Here is a 26092-nt window from a genome sequence, read left to right as displayed (position 1 = left end):
ATAATGTTCTTTACTGATTTGGGGAACACAGGCGAAATAGTTTGGGAAAGGGTAATGAGTTTTGTTTTGGAAATACTGAATTTGAGGTGCCTGAGTAGGTTTTCCATAGGTAGTTGTATTTCAAGTGCACAGTATGCGTTTAGAAATGGCACACACAACTCATCTTACTCTACTCTCCAAGAACACCTCAGATCCCCCTCTATCTTCCCTCTTTTCTTTCGACCCCTCAGTCCAAAACAGTAAGTTCACATGTCTTATTGATGCAGTACTAATGTGTGTTATAAGAATATTACCATTAGCTTCTCATCCTTCACTTATTTTTCACCTACATGTTGACTATAGCAGCACTTCTTTATACAGAGATAACATTGTATCATCATATTTGTTTGCATTTTAGTGTCTTAAAAACTTTTCTACATGATCCTCTTGTGGAATGGAGTAAACCAGTGAAAGGGCATTCCAAAGCACCACTGAATGAAACCGGGGAGGTTGTCAATGAAAAGGTTAGTAGAAGGTGTAGCGTGATATGAGCTGACATAATACGTCTCTGTCAATGAGAATTGATTCTAAATACTGTCATTGAATTGACTGGCCATTGAACTCTGAAATCTAGTTCTTTATTTTTTTATTTTTGTTTTTTTGAGAGAGGGAGGGAGGGGAAGGGACAGAGGGAGAGAGAGATAGAGAATCTTAAACAAGCTCCACGCCCAGCACTGAACCTGATGTGCGGCTCAGATCTCACAACCCTGAGATCATGACCTGAGCCAACATCAGTAGTCGGACGCTTAACCAGTGGAGCCACCCAGGTGCCCCTGAAATGTAGTTCTTTAGTATGAAAGTGCCAATAAGTTTTCTTTAGTCATTACTAATGTTAACATTATTATCATTTGTGTAATGAAGTTCAAGACACTTAATTATAGACAGTTTGCAGTTATGAGATATAGTGGGAAAAACTTGGAACACAGATTGCCTGAACTTAGAAAGCAGCAGCAGGTCTCAACTTTAATATATAGCAATTCACTCCTTACTAACATTAGTTGAAGTTTCAAAGTTTGCAGATAATCATTTTTATTAAGTGAGAATAGATTGAGGATTGTTATTCTAATACAACATTCTCACTTTTGCATTTTTATAAGCTTTCCTATTGAGAGAGATGTGTACCTTTCATTCCAAGTAGCTTAGAACTCCATTTGCACATAGTAGCATAATCTAAATATTAGGCATTTAGAGTATTGTTGCTATGATTAGAATATTCATTCAAATGTTTAAGTCGTAACATTTCGGGGTAAATTTTTTAAATTATTATTTTTCTAGAATTGTAATGTGGAAGAGAGTCCCTAGTATTTCACATAGTCCAGAAAAATGTCCATGCAGTTGATGCTAAATCAATATTGCAAGCCTCAAAATCAGTATCTCAAGTTACTGCATTTGTTTCATTTCTTCTCTCTTTTGCCCTGTTTTTGCTCCTAAAAAGGGGATAATGATTTGTAAAATGACATAAATATTTGTCAAACACCAGAAAAGTAGTAATTTCAAATTATCAATATCCAGGTGTTATTAGGTTCTTAGCACTTATGATTTTCAATTTCTTCTTATTAGGCCAAGACCCATGTTCTTGACATCGAGCAGCGACTGCAAGGTGTAATCAAGACCCGAAATAGAGTGACAGGGCTGCCACTATCTATTGAAGGACATGTGCATTACCTTATACAAGAAGCTACTGATGAAAACTTACTGTGCCAAATGTACCTTGGTTGGACCCCATATATGTGAAATGAAATTACTTCAAAGAATATGCTAATAATCTAAAATTAATGCATTTGGTATTAACTGTGATTGTATATTCAGTTCCAAAGTACAGCATAAGTTTATGTTCTCGGAGTAACTGGTATTAACTCCCTTATTGTTAATAATATTTAAAATAATATATGTTGTTGATAAGAAATAAACTGCTTTCTTTTTTTTTTTAAGATTATTTATTTGAGAGAGAGCACAAGTGGGGAGGGGGCAGAGGAAGAGGGAGAAGCAGACTCCCCACAGAGCAGGGAGCTTAACTTGGGGCTCCATCCGGGGACTCTAGGATCATGACCTGAGCCAAAGGTAGATGCTTCACTGACTGAGCCACCCAGGTGCCCCTAAACGGCTTTCTCAATATATATTGTTCATTATAACTGGAGAAATGGAACATCTTATGTTTTTATGCTCTAAAAGATGTATTTGCAAGAAACAAGCCAGCCTAATTTCATTTTATAACTTTTATTGATTTTCTTTTAAGTACTAGCTAGCAAAAGGATTCATTTGAACAACAAAAAATTACACTGAATAAATGCTGTAGGCAAAGCACGATGCTAGATTCCTGAACAGAGCTACCTGCCCTGCCCTCTAGGAACTGACTGTCTAGTCTAATAAAACAGATATAAACATAAAACACACATCAAGTTCACTTAATAAAACTCTTTTTTATATGGCTGAAAATGTAATAGGAAAAAAACATAAACCAAAGAGCATGAATCTGAAAACTCAATAATGTAATTTTAAAGATTCTGTCATACTGAGAGTTTACCAGAATACAGAATCTAGTGGTCTTAGAAGACACTTAAAATTTCATAAGATTTTAAAATTAAAGATATTTTAATGTTCATTTTTTGTAAGTTTTCTTGCTGATGATTTAAAATAATTCACAATATTTACAAAATTATGAGATTATTACATTCAAATAAATGGAAAAATTTTTTATAACAGAATTTTACTTAAATTCGCTTGACAGAATTATGCTTTTCTGCACTGTTTAGAGTGTGATGGGGAAAACATGAAAACCAAGAGACATGAATGTGAAAAGTATACCATTTCCTCGGGGAGCCTAATGTTGATTTAAGGAGGAAGCTGGGTGGGGGTGGAGGGGAATTAGGACATTTTTTCCAACAAATAATTTGGGGAAAAAAGTTTTTAAAAGAAGTTTGATACAGGGTTATATTCCTCAGAAAAAAACCTCCCCCTCCCCAAACAAAATAAACTAAACCAAGTAAGTCACCAGATCTTTCCAAATCTGTGTTGAAAAATACTGAGATTAGTAATTCCAGGATACAGAAGCAGGACAAATACCAGTGTTCCAAACCTTCCAGCAGGCTCGTGAGGTTTTCACACCACTCCCACGTCTACTTACAAAGCACAGCTCTGTCAACAAACATTCCAGAACTAAATTTAACGCACCAACACGCCGCCCGGCTCTTAAACGTTACCACCGGAGAGCTCGGCGGCGGCGAGTTAGAGCCGGGATTAGAGCCCCGCCCCGGGGATGCGGCCTCGAATCGGCCGCTCTAGGCCCGGCGAGTGCTCTCTATGGTCGGGCGGGAGGTGTGTTGTCATCCGCGGAGCGACGGCCGGAGGCAGCGGCTTAGGCCCCCGCGGGGCGTTTGGTTTCGGTTTGGCCTTGACTGGAATTAGCGTTGACGGTCGAAATGGGAGTCCCCAAGTTTTACCGATGGATCTCGGAGCGGTATCCCTGCCTCAGTGAAGTGGTGAAAGAGCATCAGGTGGGTGAGCGAGGGGGCAGCGGCTTAGCAGGCCGAGAACCCGGGGCTCCGCGGCCCTCCCTCCCTCCTGGAACAGGGCCCCCCAGCCTCCTCTTTCTGCTCGTCGTCTGCCAAATGAACGGTGAAGGGAGGGGAGGAGAAGGTTTGAGGATATCCCGATGATCTGAATGGGGGCGAAGATGTAGGTTTCGTTTCTGTGGGCAGAGCCGCGGGAATCGGGGCCGTTCTGACAGCTCTGCCGTGGGGCAGGGCCCTCCGCGATTCCGAAATTAAGTCCTGGGGAGGAACGTTTTAGTGAGTTCTTTCCTTTCCTGCCCAGGGAGCTTATAGAGGCAGCAAAGCCGGAGCGGGTGTTCTGAGTCCCCCCCCCCCATCCCCCTCTGAAAGCAACAGACCCACGTACGAACAATAATAAGTGCCTCCGCAGTTGAGTCACCTTGTTTACTTTCCCTTATCAGGACCTGCATCCCACCCCACCCCCAACGCCTAGACTTTTTGACATAGCTGATGATTCATATTTATGATACCTTTTGTTACTCTTTTTCGATTATCTCAAAGATCGTAAAAGAAACAAAAATACACTTGGACGGGCAGGGGCAGTTATTTGGAGACTTCAGTGTGCGAGTGTCCGTGTGTGACAAAGAGAGAGGAGAGAAAGAAATGGATTGTTAGAACACTAATACTAGTAGTCATAATATCTGGTTTGTAATCCGGTATGTAATAATATCCCAGTGCAAGGTTTTTGTGCGGATTCCAAAAATGTTTATATATTGGAATTGTGGAAAGAAATAGTAAGCATTTATCTATTAGGTAAACTAGACTTAGGGTGATACATTAGTGTTTGTCACATTTAATGATTTTGGTAGATCTTTTGTCCGTTTTATATTTTACAGGAAAATCAGTTTTGATATTTGTATAGCTAATGAATCAGTTTTGATGGGTAACATTTTATTAGTAGTAGTGAGGGGAAATAATCCAGCCAGCACCATCATGCTGTTTATTAAATTATGGTTTAATCTTAAAAAGTACTATAAGCATGAAGATAGGGTTAAACTTCCAGAGGGATACTTTGTTGTTGGATCCCAGTCAGATTTGGTAAATGAAGAAGAGCTTACAAAAAATTCCAAAACAGTAGTTTATTTTTCATTTATTTGAAACATGGGTTGAGTCGATTTAGGAAATAGTTCTTTCCAGAGAAGACGGTAAAAAAAGATTACTAGTACATTTCAGAAATGGAGACAACCGACTTTGGCTTTTCCTGGGTCATTCATTCAACAAAAGTCTGAGTGCCTGCCATGTATTAGTCATTATAATGTGATTGTTATTCGAATTGACTTGATAACATATAATTTATTTATTAATATTTTATTCTGTACTCTTTGGTGCAGAATTTGGTTTGGTGAAACTGTCTTGGCTTCTCACCATCCTGAGAAATTTTTTTTACTGAAGAGCAAAAACAATCTCTTTAAGGCAGTCTTATGATAGGTTTAAAAGGATAGGTTTAAAACTTGGCTTATCAAAATGGTGTCTTTCAAAAATGTTTGATTCTTGTAGTTAACAACGACCACAACAACAAAGAGAGCAAATGTTATAAAGGGGTACCAGCTGCTCTCTTAAGCAGTATTTAAAAGACGATAAGCCTAAGTAAGTCACAATGATTCAAAAGCTAGTCCTGGGAGGAAGAGATTGGGAGGAGGAGTAAGTTGTGGGAAGATGGTGGTGGTAAAGACAACAGCATCATTTTTGGTCTCTTTGAATCCTCACATAAAAACAGAACAACTAGGAACGCCTGGGTGGCTCAGTCAGTTAAGTGTCTGCCTTTGGCTCAAGTCATGATCCCAGGGTCCTGGGATCAAGTCCCACATTGGGCTCCTTGCTCAGTGAGGAGCCTGTTTCTCCCTCTGCCTGCCACTCCCCCTGCTTGTGCTCTCTCTCTGACAAATAAATAAATAAACTCTTAAAAAAAAAAAAAAGGAACAACTAGATAGCAAAGTTTGAAATCCATAGAACATTTATGACAAAACCATGTAATATTGTATCCCTACGAACCCCCAAAAACAAGTAGGTGGGGACAAACTACCAATAGCCTTTAGACCCAGTTGGTGTTGGCATCCCTGCAAGAGGAAAAAGGAAGCAATGGGGCAATATCTGATGGACCTGAGAACAGAAGAACTAAAGAATATTCGCTAAAAGACTATGTAGGCCAATTATATAGCAGTATTTGTAACTAAGGGGTTTTAAAGGGCAGGAGTAGTTGGCCTCCTATGAACTCTCATAACTGATTTGCCAAGGCATCATTCTGAGGCAGATATAGAAAAGGATAAAACAAATGTGCTCCCTATATAAGAGCACACACTTTAAAATGGAAATGTTAGCTTGTGTTTCTTTCTGTACAATCTGTAGCAAAATGCATAGAAGATTGGCTTTAAAAGTGCAGGCATCAGGGGCGCCTGGGTGGCTCAGTTGGTTAAACGGCTGCCTTCGGCTCAGGTCATGATCCCCAGGGTCCTGGGATCAAGCCCTGCATCGGGGCTCCTTGCTCCATGGGGAGCCTGCTTCTCCCTCTCCCTCTGCCTGCCTGCTGCTCCTTGTGCTTGTGCTCTCTGTCTCTCTCTCTCTCTGTGTCAAATAAATAATCTTTTAAAAAAAAGTGCAGGCACTGGAATAAGCATGTGAATGCACTTAACACTACTGAACTGTACACTTAAAAGTGGTTAAGATGGCAAATTTTTTATGTATATTTTACCACGGTTTAAAAAAATGCAGGCACAAGAGTATGAATTATGAACAGGAACATCGCTCCCAAGGGGGCCAAAATTGTTGAGAGGGTGGAGGTTTACATATTAAAGTGGCACAGTGTATAAACAGATATACAGTATAACTATGGTATTAAAATTCCATTGGAGGGTGGTGATTAGGGAAAAAACAAGTCTAAAGAGCTACCTGGAAGAGGGACAATAGTGTAAGAAAGATTAAGAAATACTGCTCTAGAGCAATTCTGCTTGGTTCAAATTTAGCCCCAACACTTACTTTACTAGCTATGGGTGAGTAACTCAAATCTTTTTGACTCAGTTTTGTCAGCTACAAAATGGAGATAATAATGTTAGGATTGCTATGATTAAGTAAGTGAATGCACATACAGTTGACTCTTGAAAATGTGAGGATTAGGAACACTGACCCCCCCCCAAGCCCCCACGCAGTCAAAAATCTAAGTATAACTTTGACTCGCCCAAAACTTAACTACTAATAGCCTAGTGTTGACTGGAAGCCTCACTGATAACATAAACAGTTAATTAACACATATTTTATATCTTATATATATCGTGTATTCTTACAGTAGAGTAAGCTAGAGAAAAGAACATGTTAATAAAATCATAGGAAAATAGAAAATATATTTATAGTACTGTACTGTATTTATTGGAAAAAAAAAATCCACATATAAGTGGACCCATGCAGTTCAAACCTGTGTTGTTCAAGGGTCAACTGTAAAGCATTTAAATCTGTCTAGTACATGGCAAGTGCTTAACAGATCTTACCTGTAATTATTGCTCACCAGCAAGGAGGGGAAGAGGAAGAGAGAGAATCCTAAGCAGGTTCCATGCCCAGGGTGGAGCAGGGCTCGATCTCACAACGTTGAGATCATGACCTGAGCTGAAATCAAGACTTGGATGCTAAACTGACTGAGCCACCCAGGTGCCCCATATTTTAGCTATTATAGTAGCACTGTACCAGATTGTAATCACAAAGAGAACTACATAGGTTCTAGGAGTTTATAATCTTAGTTGTATGACCTTTTTTTTTGTAAAGGTTAAGTTTTCATCAGATATATATGTTGCCTCTACTTTTGTGGTACATAATAGATCTTCAGTAAATATTTATTGAGTGAATGAATATTAATCATATCATACTATATAACATAAAGAATACATAGTATGTTTTAAAACATGCATATTAAAGGGGCGCCTGGGTGGCTCAGTCAGTTAAGCATCCGACTCTTGATTTTGACTCAGGTATGATCTCAAGGTTGTGAGATTGAGCTTTATGCTGGGCGTGAAACCTGTTTAGGATTTTCTCTCTCCCTCCACCCCTCCCCCCCCAAAAATATGCATATTAAAAAATGAACTGAAGCAACAAAATCTTGGGAGTGTTTAAGGTAAATAGGATTAAAGAACTGGGACAAAAGAATTGCCAATAGCTCTCATAAACAGTCAAATATACATTGTCTTAATGAAAAATGCATTTTGCAGCTGCACTAAGTAGGATACAAAGTATACTAGCAAAAAGAAACTCAACTAATTTGAGAAAATTAGATACTAAAGTTAATACTTAACCACAATTTAAAGCAGTATAAATGCATATTCAAAGTAAGTGTTATAACTTACATGTGCTATCACATTTAATAAAGGGAGAGCTCCGCTATTTATTATTAAATATTTTTATTTGCTACTTTGTGTCAGGTAGTATGCCAAGAGTTCTAAACATGACCAAATACTTAAGTGTATTGTCTGTCCTTTTGTGCTAAACTGTGAGTTCCTCAAATCAGAGACCTTGATTTGAGGAACTCACAGTTTAGGAAAGGACAAACGTTACACTTCAGCATTCAACAAAAATGTACAGAGCATGTAATATATGTGCCTGGTATTCTTGTGTGCATTGGTAACACAAAAACAAATAAGATATGACATAGAGAAAGGAACATCATTTCCCCTTGGGTAAGTACAAGAAAACTTCCAAAGATACCTGAGCTGGATCTTGAAAGCTGAGTCAAAATCTGCAAGATCAGTGGAAGAAAGACCATAAGGGAAAGAAAAGTATTTCAGGAAGTAGTAGCAGCATCTATTAAGTCACAGAGGTTTGGAAAAGCCCAGTGCATTTATGGCTTTCTAAATAACGTACTGTATGTAGTTAACTTGTAGACTATATGTACAAACAGGAAAGAATATGGAATTGGTGGGAGAGATAACAGCCAAATCATACAGATTCTTTTATGGTATTAAAGGTTTATAGTATCGTATGGGTTTAAGTATGGAAGCAACATGATCAGATTATATATTAGAAAAATGGCTAACTACACTGTGGTGGGAGAGAAAAAAAGTAAGTAGTCTAGTTGGAAAACTCAGGGCTTGAACTAAGGCAGGAAATCTGGGGTTGGAGAAAATGGTGAGATTGCCTAACACAATGGGAATGGTTAGGAGGGTAGGATTCTAGAGACATTTTGGAAGTTAAATTTTAAAAAACAAAACAAAACCTAAGTGACTAATTAGATACAGGGGTTGAGGAGAGGTGAAAGTGTAAAATAACGTCAAAACTTCTGTTTTACAGATGTAATAATTCAGTATTGTCTTTGGGTTTTTTCCCCATTTTTATTTAAATTCCAGTTAGTTAAGAGTGTAATAGTAGTTTCAGGGGTAGAATTCAGTGATTTGTCACTTACATACCACACCCGGTGCTCATCATAACACGTACCCTCCTTAATCCCCTTCCCCTATTTAACCCATGCTCCACCCACCTCCCCTCCAGCAGTCTTCAATTCTCTATAGTTAAGAGTCTGTTTCTCAGTTTGCCTCTCTCTGTCTTTTTTTTTTTCCCCATTATTATGTGTTTGTGAAGGAGCAAGATTCTATTGCATGTTCTCATTTTCTTCACTGCATTAGTCAATGGTTACTCAGTCATTCTGTATTTTTCTTGCTAATCTGAAACCTAAGAGAATTTTTTAAATTTCTTTTCTAAAAAGATAATTATAGGTTTTTTTCGGATTATGAAGGTATGTGCTCATTATGTAAAAATTAATATAATACAAAGAGATGTATAAGCTGTTATATCTTCCAAAGGAAAATAAACAACTGAAATTCCATCATCAAGGGTTAACTACCAGTACCATCTTGTTTCTATATACTCTTAACCTTTATATGCAGATACACATGTAGGTAAGTATTTTCTATAAATGGGATAATAATATGCCTGCTGTTTTATAGCCTACTTTTGTCATTTGACCATTTGTATTACACACATTATCTAATGTCAAATATTAATGTATATCATAATTTATAATTACTGTGTAGTATTCCATTGTGTGGATGTACCATCATCAGTTTTCTGTTATTAGGCATTTTGATTTCATTTTTTATTTCTAAATAGTACTCCCATTAATATTCTTGTGCTTACGTCTTTGTGCACATTTCTGATTATTTCTCAGAATAAATTACCAATAGTAGAAATCCTGGGGGTGCCTGGGTGGCTCAGTCGGTTAAGTGTCTGCCTTTGGCTCTGGTCACCATCTCAGGTCCTGGGATTGAGCCCCGCGTTGGGCTTCCTGCTCAGTGGGGAGTCTGCCTCTCCCTTCCCCCTTGCCTCCGTTCCCCTGTTGGTTCTCTCTCTCTTTCTCTCTCAAATAAATAAATCTTAAAAAAAAAAAAAAAAAGAAAAGAAAGAAAGAAATCCTGGGTCAGAGATATATATGCTTCAGATTTTGATATATACTTTCATATTATTACACCAATTTATGTTCCCATCCAGACTACTGGGTATAAATGCCATCTCTCTCTCTCTTTTCTATATCTGGGATTTTCCTCTTCTGTAAAATGGAGAATCTAAATATTTTTCTTTTAAAGTTACCATAATTTAGTGAGACAATGAATATGTTTGGCCCAATGTTTGGCACCTAATGAGTACCTAATAAATGCCAGCTATTACTTTTAATAAGATATGAAATATCTGTTTCCCCAAAACCTTGCCAATAACTGGGTAATATCATTTTTTTCTAATCTTTGCTAACATGATGGGAAAAAATGATACATTTTAATTTGAAATTTGGGGATGTTGAACATCTTTTCATATATTTATCAAACTCTTGTGTCTCTTTTTTGAATTGCTGTGCATTTTTCATGCTTTTAAAATTTGCTCTTTTATTAGAGGATTTTTTGGTATATTGGGAATGTTGATTTTATCGTAATTTGCAAGCATTTCCCTGCATTTTGTCATTTTCAGTTTAAACTTGTTTTTGACTTTTTTTTAACCCTATAGATGTAAAAAATACAGATTGCCAACTCCATCGTTTGTTTGGTTTATGATTTTTGGCTTTCCCCACCCTAAAATTACCAAAATATTTGTATATAATTTTTTTACTTCTATTTCTCACATTAAAAATTTTTACTTTCTGGAATTTGTTTTATAAGATGAGATACAGTTGTGTTTTATTTCCAGATAGTTAGCTAGGTACCCCATCCCTTTCACCGGTTTGAAATGCCTCTTATATACTAAATTTCTATATACACTTAAACTACTTTTTTTTAAAGATTTTATTTTATTTTATTTTTTTAAAGATTTTATTTATTTATTTGACAGAGAGAGACATAGCGAGAGAGGGAACACAAGCAGGGGGAATAGGAGAGGGAGAAGCAGGCTTCCCCGCGGAGCAGGGAGCCCGATGTGGGGCTCGATCCCAGAACCCTGGGATCACAACCTGAGCCGAGGGCAGATGCTTAACAACTGAGCCACCCAGTGCCCCTTTTTTTAAGATTTTAATAATTTATTTGACAGAGAGTGGGGGGGGAGGGTGCGCACAAACGGACAGAGGGAGAAGGAGAAGTAGGCTCCCCACTGAGCAGAGAGCCCAACGATGTGGGACTCCATCCCAGGACCCTGGGATCATGACCTGAACCCAAGGCAGACACTTAACCGACTGCGCCACTCACGCGCCCCACACTTGAACTATTTCTAAACTATTTTGTTCAATCACCTTTATAATTTTTAATATCATATAAAGCAGATTTCCTTCATTTACTTTTCTTTTTTAATATTCTTTCTTGCATGTTTATTCTCCTAGAGAAACTTTGGAATCATTTTGTAAAGTTCTCACCTGGAGATTTTGATTGAGGTTCAGATTTTTTGAAGCAAATAGTAAATCTTGAATATACTTTTAAACCTCATGATCACAATTATCATGTCCTTTGAGCTTATTACTCAGTAAGGACATTTACATTTTTTTTATGTGGTGCCTGGTACAATCCCGTATAAATGGGGTTTTGTCAATACGTTTTTATGCTGTTCATTGATTCAAAGGCCAAAACTTTTTCACTCCCCAAACTCAGAGGCATGCCATTTTCTCAGTAAGAGAAAAATGTATCGTTTCTGTACATATGGTAAAACTTGAAGTGTTTCAGAGATGGCTCTCATAAGGTTTATACAAGAAAAGTTCATTATGTTTTTATGTCTGAAAATTCAAAATACTTTAGTTAGTATGTAAGACACACTACTCAAATTCTTTAATTACAATTAGATATTATAACTATTAAGTTGTGCCCACTTCATTTCCTTGTTAGTGTATATTTGTTTCAGTAGTGTTCCCCCTACTTGCTCACAAACATTTAAATAAAGGAAAGATGAATGAGAGCCAGAGCCATGAAAGTCTTTTTATGAAAGTAGACACCTGTTAGCCAAAGTTTAAGATATTTTTAATCCACATGTCAAAAACAAGAAATCTGTTTTCAAAATTTCCTAAATTTCTTGGCATAATCTAAGCTTTCTAAATTAATATGAACAAATCAGTGACTCTCAGTGAAACCAAATATACACTAAGGCTTTAAATCACTTGTAAAATCTTTTAATGACCATGTACAAAGAGCCTTTTAAATGGACATTATGTTACCCATTTATAGGGGAAATTGAGGCATTAAGAAGTTGATGTCAAGGGGCGCCTGGGTGGCTCAGTTGTTAAGCGTCTGCCTTCAGCTCAGGTCATGATCCCAGGGTCCTGGGATCAAGTCCCACGTCGGGCTCCCTGCTCCACGGGAAGCCTGCTTCTCCCTCTCCTACTCCCCCTGGCTGTGTCTCTCTCTGTCAAATAAATCTTTTTTTTTTTTTTTTAAGATTTTTTATTTATTTATTTTGACAGAGAGAGAGAGACAGCGAGAGAGGGAACACAAGCAGGGGGAGTGGGAAAGGGAGAAGCAGGCTTCCTGCGGAGCAGGGAGCCCGATGCGGGGCCTGGGATCATGACCTGAGCAGAAGGCAAACGTTTAGTGACTGAGCCACCCAGGCGCCCCTCAAATAAATAAAATCTTTTAAAAAAAGAAGAAAAGAAAGAAAAGCTGATGTCAAACTAATAGTTTGAGTACCAAATGAACCAAGCACTTCATTTGAAATTTTCCCATTTGGTATTTAAATAAGTAGATAATTTCCTGACAGTAAATTTGATCAAGCCATTGGTGCATTATATAGCCATATAATATGTCTCCATCGTACCAATTTCTCCTGTTCATTTTTTCTTTACTTTCTTTATTCAACTGTGATTATTTTCTCAGTTTTTATATAATAAGAATGCCCCTATATCCTGCTTTTTATCAGCTGTTTTTCCCAGCTGCTTAAATATCCATCGTTGATTATAGTAACAATCTTGATCATTTTTTCTTTATTTCTTAGATTCCTGAATTTGATAACTTGTACCTGGATATGAATGGAATCATACATCAATGTTCCCATCCCAATGATGATGATGTTCACTTCAGAATTTCAGATGATAAAATCTTCACTGATATTTTTCACTACTTGGAGGTGTTGTTTCGCATTATTAAACCTAGGAAAGTGTTCTTTATGGCTGTTGATGGTGTGGCTCCTCGAGCAAAAATGAACCAGCAGCGGGGGAGGCGTTTTAGGTAAAACATTTGTGGTTTATTTTAGAATACTACTTAGACTAATAAAATGTATTATTTTAAAGATAACTGACTTAGTACACTGCATCTTCTGTTCATGTTTCTTTTCTGCTTAAATTCCCCCAGAAACGGAAATAACTGATTATGTCACATTTTATCAATCAAGTAAACAAATTAGTAATTCAAGTGAGGTGTCCTTCTCAAAGCATATGTTGGGCTGTGTAGTTACTGTTGTTCTCTGTCATAAATTTTTCAAACTTCTCCTTGGTAATTTAGAAAGAGCGGTACAGTTGACCCTTGAACAATGCAGTGTTAAGTGGTGCCAGTCCCCACACAGTCAAAAATTCACATATAACTCAACTCCCCAAAATCTTAATAGTCTGCTGTTGACTGGAAGCCTTAGCAGTAACATAAACAATAAACACATACTTTTTATGTTGTATGTATTATATACCATATTCTTATAGTAAGCTTAGAGAAAAGAAAATGTTATTAGAAAATAGATTTACAGTACTATACTGTATTTATTGAAAAAAATCCATATATAGGTGGACCCATTCAGTTCAAACTTGTGTTGTTCAAGGGTCAACTGTAGTAGAGAAAGCTCCTCTCATAGTCTCTCCTGAACTAGAGAACTACGGGGTGCAATGAGATATTATTCTAATGGAAACATTGACAGTTTAATTCAACAAACATTTGTTGAATGCCCAGACCCTGGGCTAGATGCTGACTATGACTGATCATGGGTCCAAATTGGACAGAAAGGCAAGTGAGACTAGAAGGTGATTGATGGAGTATGAGAAGAGAGCTGAGTTAGGACACTTGAGATACTATCATCCCCAGTGTGTGAGTTCGATAGTAGGAAAAGTAACAGGATGAGAAGAGGCACGTAGAGTTTTAAAGTCAAAATCCTGAGCATGTGGAATAGTTTTAAAAAACAATGAGGTATGCTGTGACCTTATTTATGAGTAGGATAAGTAAAGTTAAGAGGGTTGTTAGAATTGATGGGAAGACTCTTGAGTCCAGTGTGTTTGATGTGTTGTTAGCATAATGAATCCTTTCATCACAACAGCAGGTAAAGGAGTGGAAAGGGCACCTGTGAATCAAATAATGGAAATCATCAAGGAAGGTGGGAGGGTACCTTAGAGAAGGCTAGCAATGAGAATGAGAAAAGGATGGTAAAAAGTAGTGATTTATATACCAAAAGAGAAAAGATATTGAAGATATTCGAACAACTGTGACATCTTTAAAGACAAGGACCATCTCTTCTAAAATTTAGATCCTCAAGTACCACCCAAACTTAATTAATTTGAATCTCAAAAATTGGGCCCTGGAAACTGTTTTTACCAGATTCCCTTGGTATTTGTTAAACTAGTTTGGGGGGACTGCTGGGCTAGAAAATCTAGTGTTAAGAAAGGATTATATAAGCCCACTATATCAGTCACTGTTCAGTTGCAGAAGTAGAAGCCTGCCTATTTTAAGCAGAAGGGGATATATTACAAAGAATTAGGTGCTTATAAAAATCATTGTAAGAGGGGCTCCTGGGTAGCTCAGTCATTAAGTGTCTGCCTTCAGCTCAGGTCACAATCCCAGGATCATGGGATCAAGCCCCATATCGGGCTCCCTGCTCTGCGGGAAGCCAGCTTCTCCCTCTCCCATTCCCCCTGCTTGTGTTTCTTCTCTCGCTGTGTCTCTCTGTCAAATAAATAAATAAAATCTTTAAAAAAAGAATCATTGTAAGAGCCAAAAGAATGGGAATTTAGGTGAGCCTTCAAGAATGACTTCAGAACAGCACCACAGAACTGACCCACTAGTGGCACGATTACTACAACATTCAAGAAGGTGAGGAGTTCAGAGGCCCCCACCAGAACAGGTTGTTCCAGGAATTTATTCCTTTAGTTATGATCCAGGAATTAAGAAGATACTACCTGAACTTGAACTATTGGCTCCAAAAATACATCGCTTTAGTTATAATTCAGCAATCAAGAAGCCACCACTGTATCTGTTAGCTCCAGAGCCCCAGTGTACCTGGTAGATCTGCCCTACAGTTTGCTTCTTAGCACCTACAAAACTACTGAATATTGAGAGCTCTTCTACTATTGATGAAACACACACACACCCCACAAACCCTCTGCCTCAACAGTCATACAGACTTCACCACACTTCCACTTTCCAAACCTTTTGTGGAGGCATCTAACTGACAGAATCTAAGTTATATCCACTCACCTAGCTGCAAGCAAGCCCGAGATTTTAATTTTTTAGGTTTCTAACCTCTCCAGTATCAGAAGACAGCCTAAGAGAATGAAATGGATATTGAGTGCTCCATGTTTCCCTGAAATCCCCTACTCAGCTTTTTCTCATTCTCCACAGATACTGTTTTCTCCATTCATAATATTTAATTATAACCTCCTGTATCTCTTACTTTAAATCTGCTGCCATCTGGCTTTCATCCCTACCAGTAAAACCTCCTTAAAAGATTACAAATAGACTTCTTATGACTAAATCTAAATAATTCTCTCTGTATGTTAACTTCATTTACCTCTAGTATTTAACAATGTGATGATTCTTTCTTTCTTGAACTTCCTTTCCTCGATCTTTATGTAACCACACTCTCTGATTGCACCTTCTTGATCTCCTTGTTATCTTCTCTTCCTTTGCCTTTTTCTTATATATTGATTTTTCTTAAGGTTCTATCCTTGGTCCTGAGTGATCTTATTCAGTGATTTTAATTACCGTGTCTATACTGATGACTCCCAAATTTATCTTCCTGGTGGATATCTCTCTCCAGAACCCTTATATAGCCAAATGTCTCCTAAATATCTCCTTTTGGATACCACAGATACATTTCAGGTTTAACATGTTCAGAACTGAAGTCCACTTCAAAGCTGCCTTCCTTCTGTTTCCTATTTTGGTGAATGATAACAACAATAGCAAATAGCTGCTCAACCCAAGAGTCCAAGAGTAATTTGAACTATTTCTTCCTCATTCTCCACACCCAATCCTTATCCAGTCTCTTAAATTTGTCATATATATTTACTTTTCATCTTTACTGCTACTGGTCAGCCTAGGCTACCATAATCTTCCACGTAGATTAGTAGTCTTTCCTTGTCCCTGTCCCAAACATTCTCTGTGTTGCAGCTACATTAAACATTATGGCTGTTAAGTTCTCTGTCTCCCCACTAGAGTGTAAGCTCTGTGAAAATGGGAATCATTGCTGTTATAGTCCCAAAACTTGTCACATAGTAACATTGAATTTGTTCAATCAAAGGAATCGAAGGAAGGAGAGAAAAGACGAAAGAATGGCTTCTATTGGAGAAATTACAAATAAGTTGATATCTTCAGATTTTGTTATATTGAGGAGGTTGGTAAGAGGTTACATACGAAAAAGAGTTTGGTAAAAGGTTACATATGAAAAAGAGTTTGTTTATCATAGAAATATAATTCCACAGCGCACAGTAGATAGAGCTAGTAGCAAGGCTGTAGAAAATGTACATAAAGCAGAGCTTCCTAACTTACATGCCAGTGGCATACAGTGTGCCAGAAATGGATTCCAGGAGAAGCAGGTAGGAATTGGGATGCCTATATTCAGACCTAGGTCCGTCCGACTCTAAAATTCATGTTCTTTCTAGTAAATCCTATTGCCTCAAACATAAGATGATTTTGGCAAATGATGTCATTAATGTTATTAGGCTTATATTTTAAATGTTTTTATAAGGAAACTCAAAGATATCCATTAAAATTGTACAGTTATTTTTATATTAATATTCTTAGATCATTTTAGATCATTTTAATACTGTACTTGTTTGATGTTACTATTAAATATAGAATGTAGTATATATGATGAATGTTTAATGTTCAACTTTTGAGCTTGTTTGTAGAATTGATTTGCTATATACTTAAGAAAAGAATTGCTTTATAACTATTTGTAACATTCTGTGTCAGTTTTATACTGTTATAATGTCTACTTGTATAGTCCTGTCTCTGAAAAACTCAATTTTTTAAATAAGTAAAAATGAACAATTCTGAGGCTCATCTTTATCAATTATAATCATTTCAAAACTTGTATTATGTTTTGAACCTAAAATTGATTAATTAGTATTTTAGTTACAGAAGCATCTAAATAACAGTTTACTTTATGTAAAGATCTGTACTTTTTCCCAGAAACCTTAAGATATTTTTTTTACTTAACATTTAAGGTCAGCAAAGGAGGCAGAAGACAAAATAAAAAAGGCATTAGAAAAAGGAGAAACTCTTCCTACAGAGGCCAGATTTGATTCCAACTGTATTACACCAGGTAAATTCACTGAAAGAAAAATTCTGAGAGATTGATTTTTTTTTTAATAATTTTATTTATTTATCTGAGAGAGAGGGAGCATGAGCGGGGGGGGGAGGGGGTGGCGCCGAAGGAGAGGGAGAAGCAGGCTCCCTGCTCAGGATGGAGCCCGACATGGGTCTCAATCCCAGGACCTCAGGGATCAGTGACCTGAGCATAAGGCAGAGCCACCCAGGCACCCCAAATTATGAGAGATTTAAATGTAAATGTAAATTTTTTTTCAAATGCATTTTTTTTTCTAGCCTCTACTTATTTTGTCCTTAAAATTCCAAATGCTGTTTTCCCAGTTGTGTCCCCTCAGGAGATGTTTTGGTCACCTTGATTATAAGTGCTCCTATGAAAACCCACTCTAGGGATTTGCAGATGTCGATAAGAGCAGTTGTGTACAGAACTCTCCCAGATGCACAGAACTTCAAACCTAGAAGGATCTTACAAGATCCATCCTACTCCCACCATTTATTTGTGTGAAAACTGACCCAGTGAGGTTGTGGCTCACCCACGTTCACATAGCTAGCTGTTATAATCAGGATAAGAAACCCGTTCTCCTACTTTAGAGTACTTACTATTGTACTTCTTAAAGGCAGGTAAAAATTCTATGACTTTAATGAATTTATTAGTATTATAAGTTTAATTTAACTTTGTGTACAACAACATACTCTGTATTTATTAGAGCTTTGTCTAACAATTACAATCCTTTACTTTGAAAAAAAAATCTTAAAATCTTATTTATTCATGAATTCTTTACTGTGGTAATTTGTCTTTCATTTAAGTGCCTTTATCATACATTGCTTGATTTAATAATCAATTTTATCCTAATTGTGGTTTAAGACTGCATTGCCATTGACTCTTGACCATCTGGACTTTTCCTGAAACATAATCACTGTAGACTCAGTTTCTAGGATAATAATAATAATTTTCCATATAAATAGTAGTAATAATAATAGTTGTTGTTATTAGCAATCTAATTAAAGCTGCATGCCTTAAAAAAAAGGTTCAGAATCCAACAGAGGAAATAGAAGATTGAGTTTCTTTTTTTTTTTTTTTTTTAAAGATTTTATTTATTTATTTGACACAGAGACAACAAGAGAGGGAACACAAACAGGGGGAGTGGGAGAGGGATAAGCAGGCCTCCCACTGAGCAGGGAGCCCGATGTGGGGCTCGATCCCAGGACCCTAGAATCATGACCTGAGCCGAAGGCAGACACTTAACAACTGAGCCACTCAGGCGCCCCGAAGATTGAGTTTCATTAGAGAGTTGAAACTGCCCTGGTGTGAAAATATGTGAAGCATAGTTTGAGGCAGTAGTAACATTTCTTGACTTACCTATGTAACTTTAGCTGGATTTTAGGGTGAGCAGTGAAATGAGAAACAGTTGTAATATTTGCTAGAGAAAGGTACAAAATTATTTGCTTTTCAAGATAAGCATGAGGGGTTTGACTTCTTTAGAGATCTTACACCTAACTATTTCCTGGACACTCAGATCCAATTTCGTGTTGTCCCTGGGAACATAAAAAGAGTGCTTTTTATGTCTCTCTCATTATAAACTTTTTGAAACTTTTTATTTATAGGGACTGAATTCATGGCCAGGTTACATGAACATCTGAAGTATTTTGTAAATATGAAAATTTCTACAGATAAGTCGTGGCAAGGAGTTACCATCTACTTCTCAGGCCATGAGGTTATTACCTTTTTTTATTTAAAGAGATTTTTAAAAATTTAATATTCTAAAGCATAGCATTATTACCACATTTTTTTTAAACATATATTTAGACTCCCGGAGAAGGAGAGCATAAAATCATGGAATTTATCAGATCGGAGAAAGCAAAGCCAGATCATGATCCAAACACCAGACATTGTCTTTATGGTTTAGATGCTGACTTGGTAGGTATAATGTTTATTATTATTATAACCTTATGCCATTATAGTTAAATATCTAAGAGACTTATATAAGAAGCTTTCTGGCTGTGGAAACAAATACTGGAGACATAATAAGGATTGCTACTTCTGCCATTAGCAAGGTTCTTAAACAATTGGAAAATGAACTCTTTTGTTCTAGTTTATGATCAACAGGTCTCTATAGTCTTCATACTTGACTGATCCTAGTGCTATGAATACTCTGCTGAGATCAGGGTAGAGGGCGCTTCTACCCTCATGCCTGATATATAACTTTTAATAATACCTGATCTGGTAACTCCATGACCCAAATAACTTTACTATGCTTTTTTTTTTTTTAAAGATTTTATTTATTTATTTGAGAGAGAGAGAATGAGAGACAGCATGAGAGGGAAGAGGGCAGAGGGAGAAGCAGACCCCCTGCTGAGCAGGGAGCCCGATGTGGGACTCGATCCCGGGACTCCAGGATCATGACCTGAGCCGAAGGCAGTCGCTTAACCAACTGAGCCACCCAGGCGCCCTGTTTTAACTTTTTGTTACGGAAATTTTCAAACATAAAGTAGAGAAGACAATATAATAAACCTTCCTATGTCCTTTATCCACCTTAAATAATTTTCAACTTTAAATAATCCACCTTAAATATTTTCATTTTCTTATTCCTAACCATCTGTCTCCTTTCTCCTACTCCTCTGACTCTTGAAGTATATCCCAGACATTGTATCACTTAATCTATAAATATTTTATAATGTTTCTTTAAAGGAGAAGTGTTGTTTTAAAAAATAACCATAATGCCATTATCCTACATAAAATAAAAATTAACAATCACTGTTTAATATACAAATAACCATTTAGTATTCTCATTTCTCTGATTGCTTCATAATTGTTTCATCTGTTTTGTTTGAATCAGGATTGAAATAAAATAAACAGTGATTGTTATAAAGGTTATGTGAGTCTAAGGTAAACATTTTTTCTTAGAAAAACACACTTCACCCCATTCATAACCAGTAAGTGGATTAGATTTTGATATTTGTGTATTTAATGTGCTAATTGTTTTTATTAAATAAGCATGTGTTTTTCTATATAGAAATGTTTTTTATTTAGTTGTTTCTATGAACCTGATACTATAAAAAATTAGAGAATAGAGACATTTTTTAATCACTTTTCAACAGATTATGCTTGGATTAACAAGTCACGAGGCACATTTCTCTCTTTTAAGAGAAGAAGTTCGGTTTGGTGGCAAAAAGACACAAAGGTAAATCATATTGCATATATGTTAGAAGAAAGAACAGCAGTTAAATTAAGAATAGTAATCATCTAACAGAAAAATTATCTGTAAAGATTTTCTCCCATTCCATGGTTGCCTTTTTACTCTGCTGAAATTTGATGCACAAAATTTGTTTTTTAATTATGACAATGTCCAGTCTATTTTTTCTTTTATTGCTGTACTTACAGTATAATATCCAAGAAATTGCCAAATCTAATGTCATAAAGCTTTTCCCAATTTTAGGAGTTTTGTAGTTTTAGCCCATACACTTAGGTCTTTGATCCATGTTATTAATAACCGTATATGGTGTAAGGTAAGGGTCAACTTCATTCTTTTGCATGTGAATATCTAGTTTTCCCAAAACCACTTGTTGAAAAGAGTATCTTTTCCCCCATTGAATGGTCTTTGCACCTTGGTCAAAAATTGTTTGACCATATATGCAAGAGTTTATTTCTGGGCTCTGTATTCTATTCAATTGATCTTTATGTTTGTCTTTATGCCAGTACCACAGTATTTTGGTTACTGAAGCTTTGTAGTAAGTTTTGAAATCAGAAAGGGTGAAACCTCCAACTTTGTTTTCCTTTTTCAGGGTTATTTTGGCTATTTGGGGTCTCATGAGATTAATAATTTTTAGGATGGATTTTTTTGTTTTTGTGGAAAACATCATTGGGATTTTGATTGGGATGGCATTGAATATGTAGATTCTTTTGGGTACTATTTACAGCTTGATAATAAGTCTTCCAATCCATTAATACAGAATGTTTTTCCATTCGTTATGTCTTCTTTAATTTTTTTCAGCTGCCTTTTGTAGTTTTAGTGTATAAGTCTTTTATCAGCTTTTTTTTCTTACTTGTTTTTCCTTTTATTTAAAAAAAAATTAATGTAGTCACCATGCTATACATTAATTACATCTCCAGGATTTACTTATCTTATAACTGAAAGTTTCCACCTTTAGGCCACCTTCCCCCATTTTGGCCAGTGCTCACTCCCCCACCTCTGGGAACCATCTGTCTATTCTCTGCATCTGTAAGTTCAGTTTTTTGTCTCTGGTTTGTTTTTGTTTTTTTTTCTTTTGCCTCCTTGGTCAAGTTTATTCCTAAGTGTTTTATTCTTTTGGATGGTATTCTAAATGGAATTGTTTCTTAATTTCTTTTTTGGGTTATTTGTTGCTGGTATGTAGAAACACAGCTGATATTTATGTGTTGATCTTGCTTCCTGCAGTTATACTGAATTCATTTTTTGGCTCTAGTAGCTTTTTGTGGATTTTGTGAGATTTTCTGTATATGGAATCATGGCATCTCTAAATAGAGAGATAGTTTTCTTCTTTTTTAAGGACCTCTTATTTCTTTGCTTGCCTAATTGCCCTGGCTAGGACTTCAAGTACAACGCTGCTGAATAGCTATAGTGAAAATGGGCATCTTTGTCTTGTTTCTGATCTTAGGTGGAAAACCTTCAGTCTTCTCCCATCAATTATATTAAATGTAGATTTCTCATAAATTCCCTTTTTTATATTAAGGAGGTTCCCTCCTATCCCTACTTGGCTGAGTACTTTTATCATGAAAGGGTATTGACTTTGATAAATGTTTTTTTTGCTAGTTGATTGTATGGTGTTTTTTCCTTTGCTTATTAATGTGATCTATTACATTGATTTATTTTCTTGTGTTGAGCCATCCCTTGTATTCCCAGGGTAAATCCACTTGCTCGTGGTATCTAATCCTTTTAAAATACTACTGTCAGTTTATATTCTTACTTCTGGTTAAACTTGGAGTATTGGCCAATAGCTTGGAATATAGACCCCTAACCAAGCCAGGGAAAGATAAGAGGAAAGAAGTGATGGTGCCTCACCATTGAAGCCTTAGACTGTACTGCAATAGGCAGAAAAGTATAAATACTCACTTATCTGTATGCTTTCTGCTGGTGACCAGACTTAAATGGGCCAGATCCCACTGGTTTCTTATATCTGTTCTATCTTATTTAGGCTTTCTTAATTCTGAGAATCTTTCCACAGAAAGCATAATGCAGACCAATTATTTTGAACTTTATGTTATATCTATTATATTTCTATCTTTACACTACCCTGCAGCTTTCATATAAATTATATGCCTGGATTACAAGAATTAATTATCTTCTAATGATGTTTTATTTTAAGCGTTGCTGCATTTTTAAACTTGAACCTTAAAGATATAATTAATTTTGTGTTGATTATCTAATTACAGGGTATGTGCACCAGAAGAAACCACATTTCACCTCCTACACTTGTCTTTAATGAGAGAGTATATTGACTATGAGTTTTCAGTATTAAAAGTAAGTATTAATATAGCTGTGGACCAAAGATGTGTTAGCAGGAATTTCCATACAATTTGATTTTTTTCTCCATTTTGCTGTAGGACAAGATCACTTTTAAATATGATATTGAAAGGATAATAGATGATTGGATTTTGATGGGATTTCTTGTTGGCAATGATTTTATCCCTCATCTACCTCATTTACATATTAATCATGATGCACTGCCTCTTCTTTATGGAACATATATTACCATCCTGCCAGAACTTGGTGGTAAGAAAAGTTTAATATTCATTGGAGGCTACTTTAATTTAGCACTCAGCTAATCCTAAAAATTTCACTCAGTTTATTAGATTATTGCATGCACAACTACAGTAGGGAAAAAATTGGGGGTTTCTTTTGGTCTAAGGCACCAAGCTCTGGGGTTGTAATTTTCAGTGGTTCACAAGCAAAGAAAATGACAAGAGTTAAGCAGCCTCATTTATTGATATCTGACTAATCTCTGCCTTTGATTGTTTAAGAAAGCCAGCAGAAGTTGTTTATTTCACTTAGCTCCCTTCATATTAAAGCATAGAAGTTCATTTTTCTGAATGGATAGGTATCACAATATTTAATAGGGAAAGATTTTTCAATTGAGAAATTGATAAACAGTGGTGAATGCTGAATCAAACAGACAGCAGAATAGCAGGGCATTAGTTCTTCTCAAGTTAACATATTAAATGAATAATCTGGATAGATTTTAGAACATATGTAATTAACTATTACCAGATGTTGGAAATGTGGTAGGATTATTATGTGAACCTGGAATTTCTTTTATTTTGCTTTAGTTGTTACATGTTTTATATTATAACATCAAGTTCATAGACACTAGAGTCAGTTATATAGCCCAACTCTGAGTGTTTTTTCTTGGTTAGTAGAGTGCCAACATTCAACATTTTATAAAAAGAATTTTGTAGAATTGTTTAGAAAAAATAGTGTCCGCTTTTAGTACAAATTTAGATTTTGTTCCTTTTAGGTTATATTAATGAAAGTGGGCATCTCAACTTACCTAGATTTGAGAAATACCTTGTGAAACTATCAGATGTAAGTAACTAGATATTTTTATTTTCTTGTCCCAGGGTAGCTATAAGTGGTCAGAAGCCAATTACATAATGTCAGAAGAAAAAGTTTTGGTACTTCTACTCCAATTGATCATTCTGTGTAATTTCACCTAAATTTATTTTTATTTGCTTTTTATTTTTAATTTTCAGACTAGTAGATGAGGTCCCCATGTGCATAAAAAAGTAACATTCTTTGATTTCCTATGCCCCAGAAGTGGCTCAGTCATTAAGTGTCTGACTTCAGCTCAGATCATAATCCCAGGGTCCTGGGATCGAGCCCCACATCGGGCTCCCTGCTCAGCGGGAAGCCTGCTTCTCCCTCTCCCTCTCCCACTCCCCCTGCTTGTGTTCCCTCTCTCACTGTGTCTCTCTCTGTCAAATAAATAAATAAAATCTTTAAAAAAAAAAGAAAGAAAAAAAGAAAACCCTAGCAGATATATCACAATATACCATTTAAAAAAAAAAAAATGTTAAAAGTTTGGTTTGTATTCTCCCAGACATACTTAAATTATTTTTAAATGAATTTAAATATTTTTTACAGTTTGATCGGGAACACTTCAGTGAAGTTTTTGTGGACCTAAAGTGGTTTGAAAGCAAAGTTGGTAACAAGTACCTCAATGAAGCAGCAGGTGTTGCAGCAGAAGAAGCCAAGAACTACAAGGAAAAGAAAAAATCAAAGGTGTCCATTTTTTTAGGTGTCCTTTCATTTTTTTAGCTGTAAAGGTAAAACTGATATTCCTTGTTCCTCATTTTCCTTCTTATGATTTTTAGGGTTGCCTCATTTCATTTTCATTTCTTATTTTCTCCTATTGAACATTTAAAAATTTTTTTTGGTTTCTTCTCTGTTAGATCCTATCATTTAAATGTGATCTTTAAAAATCAACTTCTTATTTTTACCTTTGAAGAAGAACATCGTGTTTTCTTTGTTCATCCATCCTATTAATAAGTGAAGAAAAACTTTTATTTATTTATTTATTTATTTTTTTAAGATTTTATTTATTTATTTATTCACGAGAGACAGAGAGAGAGAGAGAAGCAGAGGGAGAAACAGGCTCCCCGCTGAGCAGGGAGCCCGATGCGGGACTCGATCCCAGGACCCCGGGATCATGACCTGAGCCGAAGGCAGACGCTTAACCATCTGAGCCACCCAGGCGCCCAAGAAAAACTTTTAAATATAAGAGCCCAGAAAATTAGTTATCTTTTGTAAAATGTGGGTATTAATAGCATTTAATATTGAGACATCAACTAGATCAGTGATTTTTCCCTAGAAGTAATTTATATATAAAATCATAAATAAAAAACAGCAATAGGCTAGTTTAAGAGTAAATAATAGCACAATAGCTAATAAATGCTAGGTGCTCAATAAATAAATAATAGAATCAGTTAGAATATGCTAATACCCTATAAAACATCACTAATAAGCTCTAAAGAATGTCTTATATGTGTTAGCTTGGAAAAGAAACCTCTTCTGAAATTTTCCTCAGCCTATTCATAGTTACTGGGTTCTGATAAAATTAAGGAGTTTCCTGCACTCTCCTTGCTATACTGGTTCTATTTAGGTTCAAGGCTAGTAATTCTGCTCCAGGAAGGGTATTTATCCTGATTTTCTCTAGTGTAGTGCTTCTAATTGATTAGATTTTTCTCAGTGAAACTTAGGAGCCGTCAGTTTGCTTTCTACTTTGTTTTTTCTCTTAAGGAAATAGTCTCAGCAACTATTTGGGAATCAGTAATCCCTGGCTCCACACATCTCAGCCCAGTCCTTAAGCTTCACAAGTCTTCAGGCATGTAGTTACTGTTAAAGACACTGGCAAACTGAGAGGAACTAGAGGAAGAGTCCCAGCAAAGGAAGTTAGCAGAGGCCGTAGTTTGGATGAACAAAGGGAAATGGGAATAAGGGAGTAAGAAGAACTAATGAGAATCACTGGCAGTAGATAGGCAATCAGAAAATAGAGGACAGAAAATTTGAGATCACAAGGGGGGAAAAACAGATGGGAAGGATATGAAGAATGTGATGAGATGTGAGAACTATAGAAAAG

General features: G+C 36.3%; 2 protein-coding genes across 3 annotated transcripts in view; both read left to right on the top strand.

The window, feature by feature from the left end:
• The window catches only part of ATR (ATR checkpoint kinase), a 92558-nt gene extending 90594 nt beyond the window's left edge, over positions 1-1964 (top strand). For both annotated transcript variants that reach the window (XM_081827341.1, XM_081827340.1), the window contains 2 exons: positions 398-503; positions 1600-1964. In XM_081827341.1, the coding sequence (XP_081683467.1) occupies positions 398-503; positions 1600-1773 (280 nt within the window). In that variant the 3' untranslated portion in view covers positions 1774-1964. The remainder of the gene's footprint in view (positions 1-397; positions 504-1599) is intronic.
• A 1213-nt stretch (positions 1965-3177) lies between these two features.
• XRN1 (5'-3' exoribonuclease 1) overlaps positions 3178-26092 on the top strand; it is a 104290-nt gene continuing 81375 nt past the window's right edge. The window contains exons 1-10 of the mRNA XM_081804908.1: positions 3178-3533; positions 12954-13186; positions 17380-17477; positions 19085-19194; positions 19287-19397; positions 20579-20661; positions 22890-22977; positions 23061-23229; positions 23972-24039; positions 24598-24735. Of these exons, the coding sequence (XP_081661034.1) occupies positions 3459-3533; positions 12954-13186; positions 17380-17477; positions 19085-19194; positions 19287-19397; positions 20579-20661; positions 22890-22977; positions 23061-23229; positions 23972-24039; positions 24598-24735 (1173 nt within the window). The 5' untranslated portion in view covers positions 3178-3458. The remainder of the gene's footprint in view (positions 3534-12953; positions 13187-17379; positions 17478-19084; positions 19195-19286; positions 19398-20578; positions 20662-22889; positions 22978-23060; positions 23230-23971; positions 24040-24597; positions 24736-26092) is intronic.

The sequence above is a fragment of the Leptonychotes weddellii genome, chromosome 1 (genome assembly GCF_054177405.1).
Source record: "Leptonychotes weddellii isolate Sample4059 chromosome 1, ASM5417740v2, whole genome shotgun sequence".
In the NCBI taxonomy this organism is placed as follows: domain Eukaryota; kingdom Metazoa; phylum Chordata; class Mammalia; order Carnivora; family Phocidae; genus Leptonychotes; species Leptonychotes weddellii.
This window is presented reverse-complemented; position numbering and strand designations above follow the sequence as displayed.